The sequence below is a fragment of the Corvus hawaiiensis genome, chromosome 12, assembly GCF_020740725.1.
Source record: "Corvus hawaiiensis isolate bCorHaw1 chromosome 12, bCorHaw1.pri.cur, whole genome shotgun sequence".
Lineage (NCBI taxonomy): Eukaryota > Metazoa > Chordata > Aves > Passeriformes > Corvidae > Corvus > Corvus hawaiiensis.
This window is the reverse complement of record NC_063224.1, coordinates 2,288,105-2,308,803: the sequence shown is the minus strand read 5'-3', so window position 1 is coordinate 2,308,803 and position 20,699 is coordinate 2,288,105. Positions and strand designations below refer to the sequence as shown.

The 20,699-nt window shown below is 45.8% G+C and overlaps 1 protein-coding gene across 1 annotated transcript in view; it reads right to left on the bottom strand.

The window, feature by feature from the left end:
- The window catches only part of ZCCHC14 (zinc finger CCHC-type containing 14), a 48,264-nt gene extending 28,818 nt beyond the window's left edge, over positions 1 to 19,446 (bottom strand). Inside the window, exons 1-2 of the mRNA XM_048316424.1 lie at positions 18,796 to 19,446; positions 5,754 to 5,877 (exon numbers count right to left, since the gene is read on the bottom strand). Of these exons, the coding sequence (XP_048172381.1) occupies positions 5,754 to 5,877; positions 18,796 to 19,359 (688 nt within the window). The 5' untranslated portion in view covers positions 19,360 to 19,446. The remainder of the gene's footprint in view (positions 1 to 5,753; positions 5,878 to 18,795) is intronic.
- Positions 19,447 to 20,699: the final 1,253 nt, after the last annotated feature.

The window sequence follows — 20,699 nt, the reverse complement described above, 5'->3', positions numbered from 1 at the left end:
GGGCCATGGATTCCAAACCTCAGGCAGAAGCATTTTCAGATTGGCACAGAAAGGTTGTGACAGGTGTTGCATGAGCAGACAGCCAGGAGCCAACTTCCCACCCAGTTAGAGGAGTGTCCATGCTCCCTCCCCTCCCTTTCTATCCTATTCAGCCACCCCAGATCTCTCCTGACAAGGCTCATTACCGGGAAAAGGAGGCAATGAGGGTGACAAAGAAATGCTGACTCCAACCTCGAGAGAGGATAAAAGTTAACTTATTAACAGTTGACAACATCAGTTTGCCAGAGCCCAAGTGCAGCCCCAGCAGTGAGGAGCTCCACTCCCAGCTCTACAACAGCCCAAGGATGGGCCACTCACCCTGGCTTTGGGGACATAAAATGGGCTTCTGTAAGCAGAGGACAACTGAACTATCAATAAAAACTTGAGGTGAAATGCAACATTTCTGAATTTTTTTTAAACCCTAAACTTGAGTACTGTCTTTATTGCAAAATCAAACCTCCAACCTGAACTGACCTCCCAGCTCCAGATTGAGCAACGTGATTTATCCATCATCAAGAAATTCCTTAACATACAATAATCTTCTAGAACAGGGGAAAATATGCAACATCAAAACATGTTTTTTGGAGCACACTAATCCTCGGCTTTGACTTCTAGAATTCACTCTAAATACTTGATACTCCTCAGACAACTCATGTGGCAGAGACAGAAGGTCAGGAACGTGGTGCCTGGTGTGTGATGTCAACCTACACTGCTCAAGTTTAGAAGCAGAGCTCTCCCTTCAGAGGCAAATTGAACAAGGACATACACAAACAGCTGAAAAATTATATACAGTTGGGAGAGGGCGATTTTTCCTGAAGGATTATCATAGCCTAAATATTTCTTTAAGCCCTACCCTACCAGTAGTTGACCCAATATTGTTTGAGATGATGTAGTTACTTAAAAATAGAATAATCCAGCTCCACGACTGATGCAGAACAAGGCACTCTAATGTCTGGACCTGAACAAAACTGATTTCAGAGCTTTTTATTTCCTCCCCCTGTGTTTTCTGCCTGCCTTCAGCAGACTGAACAACTGGTGTCAAACATTTCAAGAGGAAAAGGCTGTCGATCGCCATTAGACTGCGAGAGCTCCTGCAGCCTGGTTTCTTATGGAAAAAGAATGAGTCAAGGAAGTGGGAGACAAAAAAAGGTGCAAGACCGTACAAACACATTTTGCCAAGGAAAACAGAGCGGCAAAAATAGTGGCGAGAAGTTCTGGAAGGCTGACATCACACATTTCTGCTAACTATTGTCATGAAATAACTCAGACACCAACGTTTGCTGCACGTGCCAACCACCACAACCCACCTCCAACTCATCCCACCTGGGCTCAACAGGAATGCTGCAAACAGGGCTGTATTTACATCCTAATACTGATTGAGAATTAAATCAATACATTCCCGAGATGCATTTAGAGCTCGTTTTGCTTCATGTCCACAGACTTTTATCCAGTCATGTGCTATTCCATGTATTTATCTGAGCCCGGGACGCATCAAGGCTTTGCAGGACCTTGTGTGTGGACTCAGAGTATCCCTTCAATTAAGCAATTGGTTTTCCTGTGCTCAGCAGAGCTAAATGGGGACGAGATTGTAGAATAAAGCCTCCTGCCCCCATTTTCCATCTCAAAGCTTTACTCCTCACTCTCCAGCAGCGGCTTGTGCCTATCCTTAGATCCCGTGTTGCAAGAATTATGATTCAGCTTCACTCTATAAGGATCAGATTTCAACAGTTGCCTCATTTGAAATCAGGCTGGCGTGGAGACAATTTGGAGGGTTTTGTGTGGCAACAGCGGAAAGGCAAGATAAATATACAGGAAACACAAGAATAGGAGAGTTTCTGTCACTTTGCAGAAAATGAGACTTGTTCAGTCGAGGAAATCATTGGCCAGGCTGCTCTGGGGAGGGACATGGGAAGTGCCACCTGCAAAGGGTCAGAGCAGGGATGAGCAACTTCAAAACCCCAACAAAGAGCCTCCAGTGCAGAAAACTTCACCCAGAGGCTGTGACCAATGAGGATTTTACTCAGCACTGAGAGCTGTGACAGGATGAAGCCTGCAGAGTCTCTGTACTGGGATGTTTGTAACTTATGTTGTCTTTATTATAAAGATTCTTTTGTTCTGCACTTCAACATCTGGTCTAATGCACTTCATTCCTCTGTGCTTTTGGAAAATATGCTGTGGTCACTGACCATGTTTAATACATTGCTAAAATATGTCACATGCAGAGAGCAGGACTTGCCTCCAGTGCTATCCACCTAATGGCCAAATCCTTGGAACCTTACAGTAGAAGAGTAATTAACGACATCTCTGGAGCATGGAAAATTCCTATTGCTTTTTTGAACAAATAAAAATAAGCTGATTTTTTCATTCAGCTGTGATAACCGTAACTACTCTCTTTTGGGAATTACCCCAACTCTACAACTACAGGCTTGTTAAAAATTAGCTCTGTGCATGGGGCTTCCCATGGGTCACATAGCTCCTCCTGAACTTTGGAATAAAAATGGAATTTCCTGAATTTTTCTTTGCTACCAGCAGAGGATTGCCTGCAAAACAAAATAGTGAAAAGCAATTTTAACTCGTGACTTTTTTCTTAACCACCTTCCTACTGGGAATGGCTCGGGAGACAAAAAATGCCCAACCTTTATTTGAATTTATTTTGTTCAAGTGGTGTTAAAACCATTATTAAAACCTGACTACATTGTAGGAACAGTGGGAAGAGGGACAGAAAGCAACATATCCCTCCTGGAATTTTAATTATATGTAATTCAAGAATCTGTGTTTATCTCTGTTCTGCTTGACCAGTGAGATCTGTCAGTGCCTCAAAACCTGTGAACAAGCCTGCCTGCAGCTTCCAGCACAACAACAGCCAGGTCCTGAGAACAGGGAAAGCCTCCACTTCCCAAAGTTACCTCCAGTTAAAACAATTCCACGTATGTGAAAACAGCTTTGAACAGCCCTATATCTCTGATCAAAATAGGAATAAAAAGCACATTTTACACTGCATGTTACAGTTGCTGGTTTTCATGAGAGCTCCACATCCTTCTCTCAGAACCCATCTGTATTTTTTTTTTTCCCAACTTGCATAGGGCAAATTTTTAAACTTTATTTTACAAAAGAAAAGCCCAGATAGAGCACAGATCCCCAAAATGTTTATGTGTCAGCAGGTACAGGAGCTTCCCAGTGCCACAACTTTTACTTTGCAGCAACGTCCACCTGGTTTATCCCATTTTACCACTGATATGTACACAGGGACAAAGGGGTTTAGCCTGGAGAAACAGCATGAAAAAATGGAGGAATTTTGATAAAAAACCAAGAGTTTGCTGGTCACTACTCTCAATAACTTGGGTATTGCAGCATGGATCCAGCACCTGGGCTAGTGGAAGGTGTCCCTGCCCATGGAATCAGACAATCTTTAAGGTCCTTTCCAATCCAAATCATTCCATAATTTCTGATTTAATGCCTGACAGTGCTCCCACAGCGAGCTGGGCCTCTGAGGTAAAAGCAAAGGTTTGTGCACTTCTCAGGCTGACACTCCTGTTATAAATTCATTTCCTGAGGCAGCACAATTCTGGTGAAATTATTCCCAGGTATTTGACAAGTCTCTGCATGAAGCTGTACGAACATTCCCAGCTACCACTTCCAAGTGCACACACACTGCCACTGAGAGGATGCAGCAAAATGCTCCTCTCTTCCCGCCTCTTTCCCATGTACAAACTCAAATATTTGATGCCAAAAGTGGTGGATTAAGGAAAACACAGTCACTGAGAGCTTTCAGGTCCAAGCTACTACAACCCCCAGCCACTGTTCAGCTGTGGAGAGGAAGTTAAATACTGACCTTTCTCCACATCAGGATTAAAACATTCCCTGGGTTAATACAAACTGTCTCTAATCCAGCTAAGCACAACAAATACTGCACCTTTCTCATTTTTCTTTTCTTTCTCATGTTTCAGCTAGAGTCTTCTTAACTGAGACACTTCCAGCTCAAGGGCTTTGCCAGGAGAGGAATGATGACCTTGGGCAGCTCATTACTTCTGGGGAGAAATCCTGTCCTGTCAAGCTGTCTGAAACCAGTCTCACTAAAAAATAACAACATGAAAATCAAGCATCCCATGCTTTCATGACAATTTTATGTGCTCCAGGTTAACAAGTTAGTGGGTCCTGCTAGATTAAGAACTGTGTTTGCTATGAAAATGAGGAATATAAGTCAGTAACACTGGATTCAGGCTGGCAAATAATCCTAAATTGTACTCCAAGCTGAAGAAACAGAACTCCCAGGCAGATCATCAAATATCAAGGAGAATTCAACACTGCTGGTGAAGCAGAAAGCAGAGTATCAGTATTTGTTCCACACCCCCTTTTCCCAACTATCTCTGAGGCAGTCTGTAAATTAAACTGAACACGAGGCAGGTATTCTATAAGAGAAAAACAGATCAGAGGAAAACCTAATTAATTTTCACAGCGCACCATGACTAATCTTAGCATATATGGTACTGGAATAGCAATCACTGAGTACAAATGAAAACAGTGTTGAACCCTGTCCTATTTTTAATCAGATGAAAGCCACAAACCCAGCCATGCTTCTGCTTAGTGCTGCGTTTTCTTCCACCCTGATGGTTTTTACAGCTGGAGAAATGGCTACTTCCAGCATTACTGTGCTGTAAAAAATTACTGCTCCTTACACGTCTGGGATTACAGCGGAGTGTGTCACAGAAAAGGAGGGCTGGTGGAGGCAAGTCAACATTTCTTGGGACCTTTAACCCTTTCTGAGCTGTATCAGATCTTCTGAGTGAAAATGTGCTTTAAAATTCTTCAATTTCTGTGGTATCAAACTGTATTTACAAAGTTCTGTAGGAAGCCAGTGGCAGAGAAGAGAACAGAACTCAGAAGACAAGTTCCAAATTAAAAAATTTAGATGGTGCATGACAATATTTTTAATGATATTTGAAGGCAACATATGAGGGCAGATATTTCCCCTGATTAATTCTGCCCTACAAGGCTCACAAAAGTTGCTCTGCACAAAGAGCAGCTCCCAGTTCAAAGACTTTCCTCATTTACCAGTGGGTTTTTTAATGCATTAAATAAAAATACTGTTAGTCACATTTAACCCAGACATTTTCATATTTGCAATCAGAGCCTGGAATGTGGAAATGGAATAATTAACCCTGATTTGCTAAGCCCAGTTTTTAGCCAGGTCAGCATGCAATACAGCATTACAAAAACCAGATTTATTTTGCAACAGAGAAAGGTGCAAGATCTCTCTCCTATCTTCTACTTCTCTTCCCTCAGTTTCTCACTTTGGAAAGCAAGAGGAAGGTGGAAGTGGCAATCAAACTGTTTAAATGTCTTTTCCCTTGGAGCAACACTCAACACCGCATGCTTTATCCAAGAAATAACCTGGGGAGTGGTGGAACGTCCAAGATACTCACTCTTGGAGAATATTTCATGAGAGCTAAGCTGGTATTTCAAAATAAGGTGTTTCAAAGCACCTTCGTGCTTATTTCCCAATGGAAACAAGCAGGATACTCCTCTCTTGCTGGCCATTTCCCCCTGACACACTCATACTTCCTACAAATCCTTCTGGGACTTCCTTTGCTCAACCCAACCCAGAAGTAAAGCAGCAAAATTCCAGCCTCCAATCCCAGTGAAAATAAAGCTGAGTGCCACCAAGGATCTCAGTTGGTTCCCCACTGGAAGCAGGCATGAGGAAAAGGACATACCTTTGGAGTGTTTCCCCGAAGGCCTCTTGGGTAATGACTCCTCCATGGAATGTGTGGATGTATGGAGCACATTTTCCAAACTGTTGCTGACACTGTTGATGGGGGTCTCGGACCTTGGAGAGACCTGGAAAGAAAAGTACAAAAATCCATTAAAATAAATGGAGGGAATACACAAACATCACACCTTCTCTGCAGTGAGGGATCCTCTGGGAAGGCAGTCAGGACAAGTTGGCTTCCTTTAAAACTGAGGGTGTTACTCCTGATATTCCCCAAGTAACAGTTCAGGGAAGTGGTTTCAGTCAGCAGCTATTCACAAACTGAGATTATCTTGGCTAATCTAAAAAGCTACTTAACAGCATAATTCTTTTTTAAACAATAGTCACCCAGCAGTCAATTGGAGAGAGATTGCAAGACCTTTAACCTCTGCACACCACAGATTTTAACTTTTCAACAAGAAAACTGGGGAAAAGGGCTCTTGGAAAATTTTAATGTTACATCACTGTGCTGGGTTTGGGTGGGGTAGAGTTAATTTTCTTCATAGTAGCTGGTGTGAGGCTGGTTTGGATTTGTGCTGGAAGCTGTGGATAACTCAGGGATGTTTTGGTTACTGCTGAGCTGGGCTTACACAGCCAAGGCTTTTTTGGGTCCTCACTCCACTCCACCAGCACAGAGGCTGGGGGGGCACAAGGATTTGGGATGGGACACAGGCAGCCAGCTGAGCACAGCTGATCCAAGAGATATTCCAGGCCCGTGGCATCATGCTCAGTATGGAAAGCTGGGGGAAGAAGGAAGCAGGAGCCATTTGGTAACCCCAGTACTCTTCCCAAATCACCACGACCCGTGAGGGAGCCCTGCTCTCCTGGGATGGCCAAACCCTGCCCATCCACAGGAAATGGGGAATCAATTCCTTTGCTTTCCTTGCATGTGGGACTTTTGTTTTGCCTATTAAATTGTCTTGCTTTTAACCCAGGAGTGTCCTCACTTTTACTCTTCCCACTCTCTCCCCATCCTGATGCCAGGGGAGCAGGAAGTGGCTCCATGGGGCTCCATTACCTCTCCAGGGATGAGACTCAAGGCATTCCCAAATATTTCCACACAGATTGCAATGAAAAATTCTTAGCAAAACCCTGATTTTCTTGTCTTTGCCATTTAATAACCTGTTATGATCATATTTCAATGGAAACTCCTATACTAGCAGTGCCCAAGCAGAAGGTTTCAGCATCAAAACAAAAAAAGGTTTAAGAACCTTGAAGAGGAAAAGATGCATTAAAGAAGAAGTTCAGACCAACAAAAACACCCCTAGTAACTACTCAGAGTAACTGTGTGACTTGAAATTCAATTGTTACATCTGGAATCAACCTGAAATGCTGGTAGGGAGAGCTGTAATTAGAATTTCACATGGATTTTAGCCTGGCGCAAATCATAGGAGAAAATGTGCATCTTGCCATAACAAAATTAGTTCTCCTTCACTCAGGGTAACTCAATACCAGCAGCTCCAGGTCCCTGTAAGGGAAAAGGCTCCCTCAGACGCTGCTAACTTGACACAGTGCCCTGAGTTGGGACAATTTCTGCAGCAAACAATACTTTGCACGCCCTCCCGTTCCATGTTGCCGTCAGTCAGCACACACAATGCAGGTCAGAAATAGCACAGCCCCACTCCATACAATTACCTATTGTAAGCTCCATTTTAAGACTGACATTTATAGATTTATACACACTTTAAGGCAGCAGAACAAGTGAAAGGCTCTGTATAGTTGACATCCATTAAAAAAGCTTCTATGTGTAAAGAAATCAATCCAGAATGGCAGATGGATGTCAAGAGAAAGGAGGGTTACAGGCAGCTGCTTTCCTTTTCAGCACTACTTCTTGATAAAAAAAATAAAGTTTATTTTATACATATAAATGCAAAAGTATTATATTTATCTAATTATATACTATTTCTTCAGCACAGCTTCCTTCCAATAACAGAACTTAACACCAAGCTTTCCCTTAGACCAACCATTAAACTCCAACCTCAGTGGGAGGGTGGGGAAGAGTTTAAATTTCCTTGCCAAAGCCAGTCTTTAGCAGAGCTTATCTCACACAGCCTCTCTCCTGGAGCTCATTAAACTCTCCCTCCAGCCCAGGGCTGCTGGGAGGAAGTTCCAGAGGGCTGAGCACCATCCTCCTGGCAAAGGGACAGTGCAGAGGAGCAAGCTGGGAAAGGAGCTCAGGCAGGGCTGCGTTATCCTGGACAACCAGGTTCCAAATATTCGGAACAATCAGAAATACAAACACTCAGAATGCTTCAAACTGAGTAAGAGCAGCCACACAGCTCCAGAAAAATCTCTGAACAAGCAGTTTGTTACAATTTATTGCCTCTTATCTTGTATTCCCTCCTCTCCACTCTCCTTACAACAAGCATCGCGTGCAGCTTATAATTTGCATTTTGTTTATACATAACCTCCATTTTTTTTCCATAAAGATTTAATTTTCCTAGACTCAGTAAGGATTAATTTAGCCCATATGTCTTGCCTGCCTGAGCTCATACTATCTGATCCCGTCGCACATCAAAGCAGTTCCAAATTGGCCTAGAAAAATCACAAAGCTCTGATTAGTTCCAAATGGAGCACTTTGTTAGGGAGCTGAATGGTGTTAGAACCACTGAATCCCACTGCTTAAAGCTTCCATTCCAAATTTTGAAACAATTTTTTCCACTGACTTAAACATCACGATAGTGCAACGGTTTGGATTTGTTTAGGGAAAGTGAAATAATGAAAAGTGGTTTGCAAATCAAAGTTTTAGTTCCAAAATAGTAACAGCATTTTTTTTTATCCTTCTTTCTTTTTTTTTTTTTTTTTTTAAACTTGAGGCCAAGCCAAACAGAGGAACAATAACCCATCAGCTCAGAACTGCAGGAGATATTGCTCTGGGAGGGTTGGGAGAAACACTGGAAAAAGCTTTACAGGAAGGACCTGTCCAAATTCAGCTGTAGAAACTCAGCATCAGGTAAATTCAGGAAGGAATGGTTTCCAGATATATCTGAACACTCCTGTATTCCCCAGTTTGGGCTCAGCACAAACAACTACTCAGGAGAAACTGGATTTGGAATAAAGAACAAGGCATTCCAGGGAGATAAGGATTTGGAGAAGCAGAGAGCAAATCGCTTTGGACCTTTTAGGAGCTGTAACATCTCTGAGAAAGCCAAGATGCCATTAAGGAATAAACATCTGCAGCTCAAGAACTGTTCAAGGCTTGTTTTCTGAGGCAGTAACAGGCCACAGTGAAGATGGATAAGTTGGCATCACAGGAACCGGGAATGTTCAGGCCATACATCATAACAAACCACAGGAATGACATTTTATAAATGCAGAAAAAAACTCCATGAATCATTCAAGGTCTAAGAAGAAACAGCATCAGACCTTTGAATAAAAGGCTTTGGATTTTTCTACAGAAATTATTTGAGAACATCAGCAGAAACAGTCCATGAAGAGCAATCAAAACCAGCAGCAAGCCCAGTGTTAAATATTCTCCACTGTGCCTGATTTTACCCCCAGCATAGCATTTCCTGGAGGGCCAGGGAGAAGGAAAACTCTCTGATGCACCTCTCCATAGCTTCACTGCATTGTTCAGAATTCCTTTCACACACCAGTGGCCTGCAGGCTTCTTCAATGCCTCTAAAACCTGCAACTGGGTGCAGAAAAGATTCTCAAAACTATTTTTACTCCACTCTAATGTTGCATCTTTGATTGGAGCAAGCTGGTCTACAGGAAGGTGTTGGGGGTTTGGAATGAGATGAGCTTTAAGGTCTCTCCCAACCTTGATGATCCTGTGATCTTTTGATCTGCTCCCTCCATAGCAAAGCATCTGGCTCCCAGATGGACTTCTGATTTTCCAGATGCAAACACTGCTGTCTTCTGCATTTCAAGTTAAAGCCAGAATCGAAAATAACAAAGAAAATTGATCACTGCTTAGTGACTGAGGCTCAGAGTGAATTCTTCTCTGCCTCATTCTCTGTTGCAATGATGACAGGATCAAAATTGGTACCAGCTACTGAAAAGTGGATGCTTCCCAACACAGATTATTCAGAAGGATCACTAAATGCTGCCCTCCAGTCCTCCACCCCCAGGAGTTACCAGGAAGAGAAACAATTGCTTTGACCCAGGGGTTGTTGACAAACATGCCAAGGGAACAGAATTCATTGCCAGAATTCTACCATTATCCCATTTTTCCCATTTTCACCTGCCATCATCCAAACCCAACTTTTTTCCCCCCAGAGTGAAGTGATTTCCTTCCCAGCACCAGAGAGGTCCTAACAGGCTCAGATCTTCTTGGGACAGCAAAAGCAGCTCTAGAAAGCTCTCCCAAGCCCTCAATCCATCAAAAAGCACACAGCAAAATAAGCCCAGGTACTTCCCACATGTGGTGCTGCTCTTGCAGCCACTGCTGCCTGAAGTGGCTCTGTCCCAGACAGTGGGAGCCACTGTGGAAAATGGTCAATCTGGGAAGCTGGGTAACTGTTGGCTTTGCTAACATTTAATACAGCAAAGTCTTTCATAAAAATAACAGGACTGATAGGAGTCAAACTTAATGTGGTCAGAGTTTTACCAAAACAGCAATTATCTGTTCCTTTGAAAAATAAACAGAGCACAGAAAATACATGGTTTAATAGCAAAGTATTTGCTGACTTAGTTTGAAGTGGAGCCAAAAATACTAAAAAAAAAAAAAAAAAAAAAAAAAAAAATCAACGCAGCCACTACCCAAAGCACCATGGACACATGGAACAATGACACAGGATCTGAGGGAACAAAATATGGATTTTTATACCTAGTCAGGTAAGAAATGTAAATAATGTATTACACAGGAAAACAAACAATATATAGGAGCAAAGAGTGAGTTAAGTGAGGTCCTGGAACTCCAAGCCACACATTCTCCCCCTGATCACACAGGAAAAGTTGTCCATGTTTTCAGCAATGGCCAATGATAAATTGAGAGTCCCACAGAGAAATGCTTCTGTCCATCATACTGGCTTTGGAATTCTCCTTTTAAAAAGGTGGTTTAGCCATAAACTGCCCTCCAGGAGCAGGTAACATGTATAAGTGAGCTCAGGAATGGGAACAGTGAATCCAGGGGGTAAAAACCACTCAGCTCCTGTCCTGGCAGGTTCATATTACTGAGTATTAACAGCAGCTTACTTGAGGTTAACACCAAGGTCTTTAACATGGTGCAATCCTGTTGGCAACAATGCTCCAGGAGAAGTTTGATGGCAAGGATATGGCCCCTGCAAGCTCAGGCAGAGAAGCTGCTGATTCCCATCAAAGGGGCAAACTCAGGTTTTTAAATAATTTTAATAAAAATGCCTTGCTAACACTCAGCTGTCAGTCTGACACCACATGATATTATTGATCAGGCTAAGTCCAAGCCAGACACAAGAGCAACCAGTGCAGGGATCTGGAATTCAAAATCCACTGAGACAACCCCAGGAGGAGCAGGACTGAGCAAACATCTTCCTCTTGGTAGTAACAAGTCATCAGTCTGCCCAGCTGCTTGTGAAACCACCGCCTCAGGCACCAGTCCTGCATTTACTCACATATCCAAACACCTGACTGTTCTCCCACCAGAAGAAGAAAATTCCAACCTTCTCCTTTGGAAAATTCAGGCTCTTCCATGAGGACGTTTAAGAAGTGCTCACAAACAGCCCCTCACTTTCCACATACCCAGTAAAGTGCTCATCACTTACATTTACACACATTCAGTTGCTTTGTTGGACGTGGATGCAACTGGAAGTGTTTGGTTTGTGCTAGAAATTCAAGCGGTTCCAACAGCCTGAAAAAGCTGTAAGAGCCAGGTGCCTCCATGTTTCAACAGCTACAAAATCCACCTATTCTCCTAGAGAAGGAAAACAAAGGGTGAAGAGGCAATTCACAGGGAAATGGGATAATGGATAATAGATCAGATGGTTTTGTCCTGGGAGACTCTCTGGAATGAAATGAGGCATGTGGTACTTAAACACTACGGGACAATCACGCACCTGCTCCAAGGCTCCTTATGAATTCAGGAGAACAGATGGACCAAAATAAGTCTGGGTTGGATTTTATAGACTAATTTCCACTAAAAACCCTTTGCTTAAAGAATTGTGAACACTGGTGGTAATAATAGGAACATAAATGTACCATAGAATTACTGAACTCATCAAATCTGAATTTTACAAACCAATCATTCAAAGCACCTCAAAATCAAAACAAATCCCTGCTTATAACCAGACCTTGGAACAGACACTGCTGCTCCACATCCCAGCGCTGATGTGCAAATGTGACCCTGTTTCTTCCCGATGCCACTAAAAGCTAACCACCCCTCTCTTCTGCAACAACTGACAAAAAAATTATCTGACAGGTCACAAATCCACTGAATTCTATTTCTCCCTCCTTCCCCTTCTCAATATTCACTTAAGTAATGGCTTGAGTGTAATAAAACTACTCAGAATCATGGAAGCACAGAGTCATTAAGGTTGGAAAGGACCTCTGAGACACCAAGTCCAACCATGATCACCACCAAACCATATCCCCAGGTGTCACATCCACACGTTTTTTGAGCACTTCCACAGATGGTGACTCCACTACTTCCCGGGGCAGCCCATTCCAATGCCTGAGCACCCTTTCCATGAAGAATTTTTTCCCAATATCCAGCCTAAACCTCCCCAGGAGCAGCCTGAGGCCGTTCCCTCTCCTGCTGTCCCTGTTCCCTGGGAGCAGAGCCCGACCCCCCCGGCTGCCCCCTCCTGTCAGGGACTTGTGCAGAGCCACAAGGTCCCCCCTGAGCCTCCTTTGCTCCAGGCTGAGCCCCTTCCCAGCTCCCTCAGCCTCTCCTCGTGCTCCAGACCCTTCCCAGCTCCCTTCCCTTCCCTGGACACACTCCAGGCTCTCAACGTCCTTCTTTCTTCCACTTATGGTGATAAAAGAAGACGTGTATCGGAGAAGAATTCATAAAACACGAGACAAGCGTTCACTTTCACTCTTTATCATCAGGAATTGGGAGGTCTGTAACTCAAATTAAGATCTTGCTCTTCAGTAACTGATCTGATTATTTCTGGATCACTTCAGCTATTCACAAAACCCCTGAAGCCCTGTATTGGCCTGAACACCTGTTAATAGGTTTATCCCTTCCAATTCTGATTATTGGATAATTATCCCAATGGAATCAATGGAAAAATTCGGGTTCAGCATGAGGCAATAGCAAGGAATTTAGAAGTTAGCTATTAGAAACCCCATGCAAAGAAACACAGATCTGAACCATATCAACATCCTTTTGCTCAAATTAATGCCCATTTCAAACATCAGGAGGGAACAGCTTCAGTGCAACTGGCTCCAATTCTTTTGCCAAAGACTGAAGTCAAATTTGAGTGGAAGCGTGACAATGGCTCTCATTTCCACCGACAAATTAGATCCAGCATTTCTATAATAAAATTCTGTGGGCTCTGAGAAATCTTATGTATGTTCTTGGGACCATATTTGCTTTCTTTAGGGATTAAAAGCACTCCAGTGCAAGTAAATGGACAGTGGAGTATTTGAATATTGAAGATGACAGAAGAAGCCGAGCTCTGCCCTGCCAGGAAGAGGCAGGGCTGTCTCTACTGTCACTGAAGGTGACAGGATCTCAGTTTTAGCAACTCAAACGTTACAAACCCACTCAACCAAATGGTTGAACACTTCCAAACAAGGCTGCTGTTCAGCACCTTTGAAGTCAGCCCCTGGAATGCCTGTGAGGTGTGGTTAACTGCTGCTGGCTCTGCCTCTCCACCCAGGATCTGCTGCAGGATCTCCTCCAGCTCGTGCACTGATTCCATTAAGACAGTTTGGATCTGGTACAGTCCAAAACATCCAACACCTTCCAACAGAAATCTTTAGTCCACAAGAATGAGGCCCACTTCAGTGTTGCTTCACTGACGACAACTAACAGTTACGAGGTAATTAGTAGAAAAAAGAGTGAATTAAAAGAGTGAAGTGGAATGCACTCTTAAAACAAAAACTTCATTCAGCCCATGCAAAAATAAATGGGAAAACAGTTCATGGAAAAAAAATCATCATTATTAGCTCAACACACATTTTTTTGGCTGCTCTGTCCCTGATGTTTGGACGCACAGTGCATTTCTCAGGCAAACTCGTTTAGGTTCCTAAATTCAAGGTCAGCACAGAACATATGATTAGGCAAAGTGAATTTGGTGCTAATCAATATTGTTACTACCCAAGACCATTGTCTTCTAAGGATTCCTTTATATGTAAAGCTCATTTCTGAAAATATTACAGGTTTGAGACTGAACCATTTCAAATTTCGAACAAAACCACGAGTAAGAAAAGAGCCAGAAGTGGAAGCCTCACATTTTTTAAGTGGAATATCAAGAGGTATGTGCAATCCATGTTTCCTGGAGTACCCAAAATTCTCACAGGATGTGCAAAAGACATGCAGGGCTTGGCAATGTCACCAGCTGGAAGCTACAAGACCTATCCCTACAGCTCCTGAGGTTGGATTCATATGGTTTGGAAAGTGAGAACATTCTGAGATAGCAACTCCTGGTATCAGTGAGTAAACACCTCTAATCCCAGCCAGCAACTGCTCTTAACATGGTCATCTGCTAAATCCATAAAATACCCGTAAAGAGGCTAAAAATTAAGTTTGTCACGATTTATTCTATCCCTATAAAGCTTAAAAAAAAAAAAAAGCCATAAAGGCAGCTGACATAGATCACTTAATAGCTGCATTGGTTTCTCTGTGAGGGCTTGAGGACTCAGTCTCAACCCAGCAAGTGATGGTTCTTTATAACTCATCACTCCATTGGTGAAATAAAAATATCAGAATATTTCTCAATGGAGTTATGTCCATTCATGCTCCTGAGACAAACAGTGCAGACAGGTGAAGGTGTTTGAAATGGATCCCTCAGGGCAACTCCACAGCTCCCAATATACAGCCTTGAGTTATTTAGAAGTTTCAGAGGAGCCTATGGAATTAGCATGAGTGAAAAATAGCACCTTATGCTATACACTTGAAATAGCCATTGATGCAGTATTTGGAAGCTGACTGGGCAAGAACCCTCCTTCCCATTCACAAGATTCCAACCCGAAACAGCCGCATAACCACAGTGTCACTGCCCCTGATTTCCCTTCAGCTGCAAACAAACTGCACTCAGGGTGACTATTTCTGACCCTGCCTCTGCAGCTGAACCCACAACCAGATCAGAATCATCATCACAGAATTATGGAATGGTTTGGGTTGGGAGGGACCTTAAAGCTCATCTCATTCCAGCCGCTGCTGTGGTTGCTCCAAGCCCCATCCAGCCTGGCCTTGGACACTTCCAGGGATCCAGGGGCAGCCACAGCCTCTCTGGGCAACCTGTGCCAGGGCCTGCCCACCCTCACAGGGAACAATTCCTTCCTAATATCTGATCTAAACCGATGGCTCATCACCCTGACTGCACTGAAGGGCTCTTGTCACAGCAGAGCAGGTGCTGAGTACCCAAACCATTCTCTTATTTCCCTGGTTTTACAGCACGATCTCAATGAGGAGAGGAAACAACTCCAGGAAACCGAGTGAGAGATTCACGAATAACTTCCCTAGTTCTGAAGTTCTGTCCTCAGAGTTACTGCCAGTAGAGCTCTTGAGAGGAAAAGTCCATGCAGAGATTCATATTATGATGTCCAGTATCCATGTAGCTCACAGAATCCAAGCTCACATTTGTGTTTCCACCTGCCATCCACTCCAGCAGAGAATCACAGCATCACTGAGGTTGGAAAAGACCTCCAAGGTCACTGAGTCCAACCTGTGCCTGATTCCCACCTTGTCCCCAGCCCAGAGCTCTGAGTGCCACCTCCAGCCCTTCCTGGGACACCTCCAGGGATGGGCACTCCAAACCTCCCTGGGCACTTCCAAGGCCTGAGCTCCCTTTCCATGGGGAAATTCCTGCTGCTGTCCACCCTGAGCCTCCCCTGGCCCAGCCTGAGGCCGTTCCCTCTCCTCCTGTCCCTGTTCCCTGGGAGCAGAGCCCGACCCCCCCGGCTGCCCCCTCCTGTCAGGGACTTGTGCAGAGCCAGAAGGCACAGGGGGGATTGCTGGGATGTCCTGGGCAGGACCAGGAGCTGGATTCAATGATCTTTGTGGGTCCCTTCCAATTCAGGATATTCCATGATTCCATCCTCACTGAGTCCAAGGCAATTTAGAGAGGGCAGCATTTTCCCTCCTTAGGGCAAGGAAACCATGTTCACTTTATACCATCAGGTAGAAACCATGAATCTAATAATTACTGACCTACTTAAAGCCAGCCACAGCCACTTTTTCCTTCAAACTTAAGATTCAGATAAGGCAAGAAACATCTCAAAAAGCACAAAAAAATATATGGGCAGCTGTTTTATGCCTCCTCACAGTCAGCAACTGCAGGCAGTAAAAAGAAACAGCAAGAAGCAGTTTGCATCACTGACCACCTTCAGCTGTGCTCACCTACCCCAAAGCAACTTGAGGAATCATGAAATATTGACAGTAAATTTGTATCAACTGTTCAGTCTCTTCACTGTTAAACAATTCGATTTTGAGATATTTCACTGTAAAATATGAGAGAGGAGATGGAAAAAGGATTGCAGGTCTCTGGAAAAGGTTATAGTGAGTATCAGGTTGGGGCATATTTTAATAGGACTGGCTAAGCAGAAGCAGCACATTCCCATTTGTTTCTGCAAAGAGAACAAAGAGCAGTGCTCAGATTTCTGTTGCATCTCCCTGACTAAACAAGTTATCCATAAATCAGAATTGTAACAGTAGAGCAGGTATAGTTACACAAGAGTTACACCCTACTCCCACCCTCACAAGAGGAAAGCTGTAAGGTAACTCAGCCAGTTCACAAACAGCTCCCTGTTTGCAACCCATCTCACATCCACACCATCCCAGCTTCCCAAAGTTCTTCAGGACCTCAGATGGTGACCAGTTCCTTAAGACTGGGCTCAGAGAGGTGTGTATTGAGACCTGAACATCAGAAACCCCCATTTTTTAACATCCAGCTTCCAGCACCAGCTCAGCATGGCTCACGCTGGACTAAAGCAACAGGAGCCATAAGAAAGTGCTGGCACCAGGGAGTGAATTCTCCAGTTCCAAGGAGGAAAACCAGCAGCCCAGAGCACTCACTTTCTCTCCACATCCACATTGCTTTTTCTAGGTGACGTTACAGCACAAGGATTGTCACAACATCACTTGGTAACACCACAAGATCTAAGGCCTTCATGCTGGAATTTATTTGTGCATATTTAAACAGGGCTGAATGGAGAAAGACATTGTATTTTCCACTTGCTTCATCCAAGTCCTGGTTTAAGCCAACTGCTTACTCTAAAAGTAGCAGAATTACCCAGTCAAGGACAACAAAAAAAATAATCTGAAGGAAATCTGCATCACTTCAAACAAAATGCACATTCAGAGACTGTGAAGGCAAAGTCACCTTTGTGTTCCCTCTCACTACTCTGTACTTAGCAACCAGGATTCTTCAACACAGATTTCTATAAAAATGTGCTTTTTAAGAGACAACCCTTCAGTGAGCTCACAAGAAAAGACAAATCAAGCGACCAGCCTGGCTGCCTTATTTCTGGCAGGAAAAATGGCAGGATGGATTCTCCGTCCATCTTAGATTGACATAAATAGTGCCGGAGTTTTTCAGCTCCATAAATCCTGCAGCTCGGAAAGAAGACTCTCAAAAACCTTCCTGCCTGCCTGATTTTATCTTTTTTTTTTTTTTTTTTTGGCTGGCATTATTTTGGGGGAACTTGTATGTGATTTACACTGTTTCCTTTCCAACCCAGGGTGGCTGCATTATTTGAATAAGGGAAGCTGCAAGCAAAGTATCTGAAAAGAAGCTTTTTTCTGCTGTTAATTAAACCCTTCTACATCCTGTCTGAAATATTCTTTCCAGCTACATTTTATCCACATGGAGGTTTCAGCTGAATTAAGAGGCTTGCCTATACCTTGTTCTTTCCCCTTACTACAGGAGGTTAGGAACAGGCACAAGACAGGAAGGGAAGAATAAGAAAAAGATGAAGTTTAACACATCTCAATTTTACAAAGCAGAGGTGTTTAAAGTAACATGAATTTGGAAGGAAATTTGTATGCAGAAGAAGACTGTGCACAGATTTCTGTCTCAGTCTGGAATTCAACGCTCAACTTAGTGAAATCTCTACTGAGCCCTCAGAAACAGCTTTATTTAGGATATTGCTCCAATACAGGGGTTTTCACAGCTTTTAGGTATTCCCCACCTATCCCAAGAGCAGAGTAACACATTATCCACTCATCCTCAAAGGCTGCAGCCTGTTAACTTCTCACAAGCATCCACTAAGCTGGTGCTTAGTTTGAACTTTCAAGCGGGTTAAAATCAGGCAGAAAGACAGTCGGACTCCCTAATTTGTAGCAGGCTGAGAGCAATTAAGCAGTCACATATCTACTTACTGCACATCTTAAAACGTTCCTGTCTGGCCTAACTGCTGGCAATTGAATGAAAGAACAGCGAGTTAATGACGGTGAACCCCGACACCAGGATCAATACCCGAGAGATGCAGAGTGACAGAAAACGACAACATTTCTTTCAGCTTAACACCAGCAACTCCGAATGTTTGCCATCACGTCTGTCTAAACAAAACCCAGGCTCACCAAGATGCTTTGCCACTGGACAGCTACTCCTCCTTTCCAACTTTTTCCAGGGGAACTTTCAAACAGATGCTCTTATCTAGAGATACATTTGTTTCCCTTCCTAAATCACTGCTTCTCCATGCAGCTGGCAGGACTGTTCCCCCCAGCTTTGAGAAGCAATCAGGGAAGGCTTATATTGCTGCTGTTGATCTGCTTGTGAACCCCTTCTCATTTAAATGTCACAAGCTCGTAAGAACTCCATCCATCCCCTCGCTCTGCCCTCAGCTGACCATCCCCATCATCAACCAACTGCCAGCCTCTGAAGCTGCCATTTATCGCCGTGCTAAAGCACGGTTTCAAATGAGAGCGGAAGACACAGCCCAGTGCCATTCCAGCGTGGAAAAAGCAGGATACCCACCTTATGGCAGCCAGGATAGGTTGCCATGGTGTTGAGTGTAGAGGTGCTGGGATTCTTGCTGGTGCTGGCCATGAGACTCTGGATCTGGGTGAGCTCCTGCCTCAGCACCTGCTTCTGGTGGAAGCTGAACGCCGGGTGGTTGGATGCCATGGTGAAGAGCAACAGGAACTCATCCCCCGTGCGGCCCTCGTTGAGCTGCAGCCCGTAGTTGTTGATAACCGAGTCGATGTGGGTGAGGGTGCGGAACAGGACCCCGGCGGCCTCCCGGTGGGCAGAGCCGAGCAGGGCGAGGGACACCAGGAGTTTGCTGCGCACCACCTCGTCCGTCAGGTTGGTGAGGCTGCCCAGGTCGGCGGGGTTGTTGGCCTTGATCTCGGAGTCGCGCAGGGAGTGATAATCCTTGCGGGCCAGGTCCTCCAGGCAGGCGCCCAGGAAGCGCAGCTCCAGCGGGATGCACAGGTCCAGGAGGCCGCACAGGAACTCCACGCGCTGCGGGGAGGGCAGCTCGGAGAACCAGCGGTACACGCCGTCCCGCTGCAGCCGCGGGCACCGCTTCTCCACCATGGTGCCCCGCGCCGAGCACGCCCCGGCCGGGGCTCGCACACCCGGCCTGGGGCAGCCCCGGGCGGGCAGGGCCGGGCCGGGCCCCGCTGAGGGCGGCGCAGGCCCGAGCGCTGAGGCGCGGCCTGGCCGCGGGGTCCCCGCCCGCCGGCGGCCCCGAGGAGGCCGCTGCGCTCCCGTTCCTCCCTCACGGGGCGGCTCCTCCGTCCCTCCGGCGGGCGCCCGGTGCCTCCATCCCTCGGCCCCACCGGGGCCGCCCCGCCGCCGCGACCGCGGGAAATAATCCCTCCCGGGCGGAGGGGCACGGAGCGGCGCGCACACCCCGCCGGCCGCTGCGCGCAGGCGGAGGGATCCCGCGGTGAGGAGGCTCGGCCGCGAGCGGAGCGGGAGGAACAGGGAGCGACGGGCGCCTTCGCTCCCGGCCTGACCCCGCGGCGGGACACGCCCCCCGCAGCGCTGATTGGCCGAGCCGCCCGCCCGCTGATAGCGATTGGCTGCGGCCGCGCTTGTCCCCGCCCCCTCCCGCGCGCTCGGGAGCGGGGTCTCGGGGGCTTGTCAATCGTCCCGGTTTAGCCCCGCCCCTGGCGCTGATTGGTCGGAGGGGCCCTTAAATAGGGGAGGGGCGGGCGCAGCTCGCTTTTGTGTGTGGTCGCCCGCCGGTGCGGAGGGGTTGCGGCTGCGGCCGCCTCTGCCCCGGGGGTCTCTGAGGGGCGGTGACCCCTCTCAGGGCAGAGCCGTGCCTTGCCCTGCTCCAGCTGACCTGTCAGAGTTGACGGGTTTGGGCCTGGGGCTCTTGTCCTCCCCGCAGGGTTATTCTTGCAGGCTGGAGAGGAGCCTCAAGGTGCATCCTGCCATCCCAAATCGTGTGTAAGCACCTTCTTCCTTCTCTCCTTCATGGCCGGTGCATTTGCAGTGTGTCCCCTGACTCCGAGTGCTGCCCGTGCTCTTTGCTGACTCCCGTGGGGGCAGTAGGTGCCTTTTCCCTGCCTTTTCAGTCAAAACGCCTCATTCCAGCCACGAGGAGCCTTATGGAGTAGAAAAGGGAATGCCTACAGTGCTTTCCTTCCTCAGCCGTTGTTTTAGGATGACAAAGAGCCTCAGGGATGCAGCCTGAGCTGCTGCTGGGCGGTGATGCCAAAACCCCCATAACGCTTTTGGCAGAGGTGCTTCCCTGAGCCACCACCAGCTCAACCCGCAGTCAACGCCAGTTTGGCACCTGACTCCAGATTGTCTTTAAATACAGTGTGGAAACAAAAGAGACGCTAAAGACCTCTCAAAAAGATCATTTTTTCGCCCCCCACATTCCCACTCTCCATTCTAAACCGGGATTCTGGCTGGCAGCG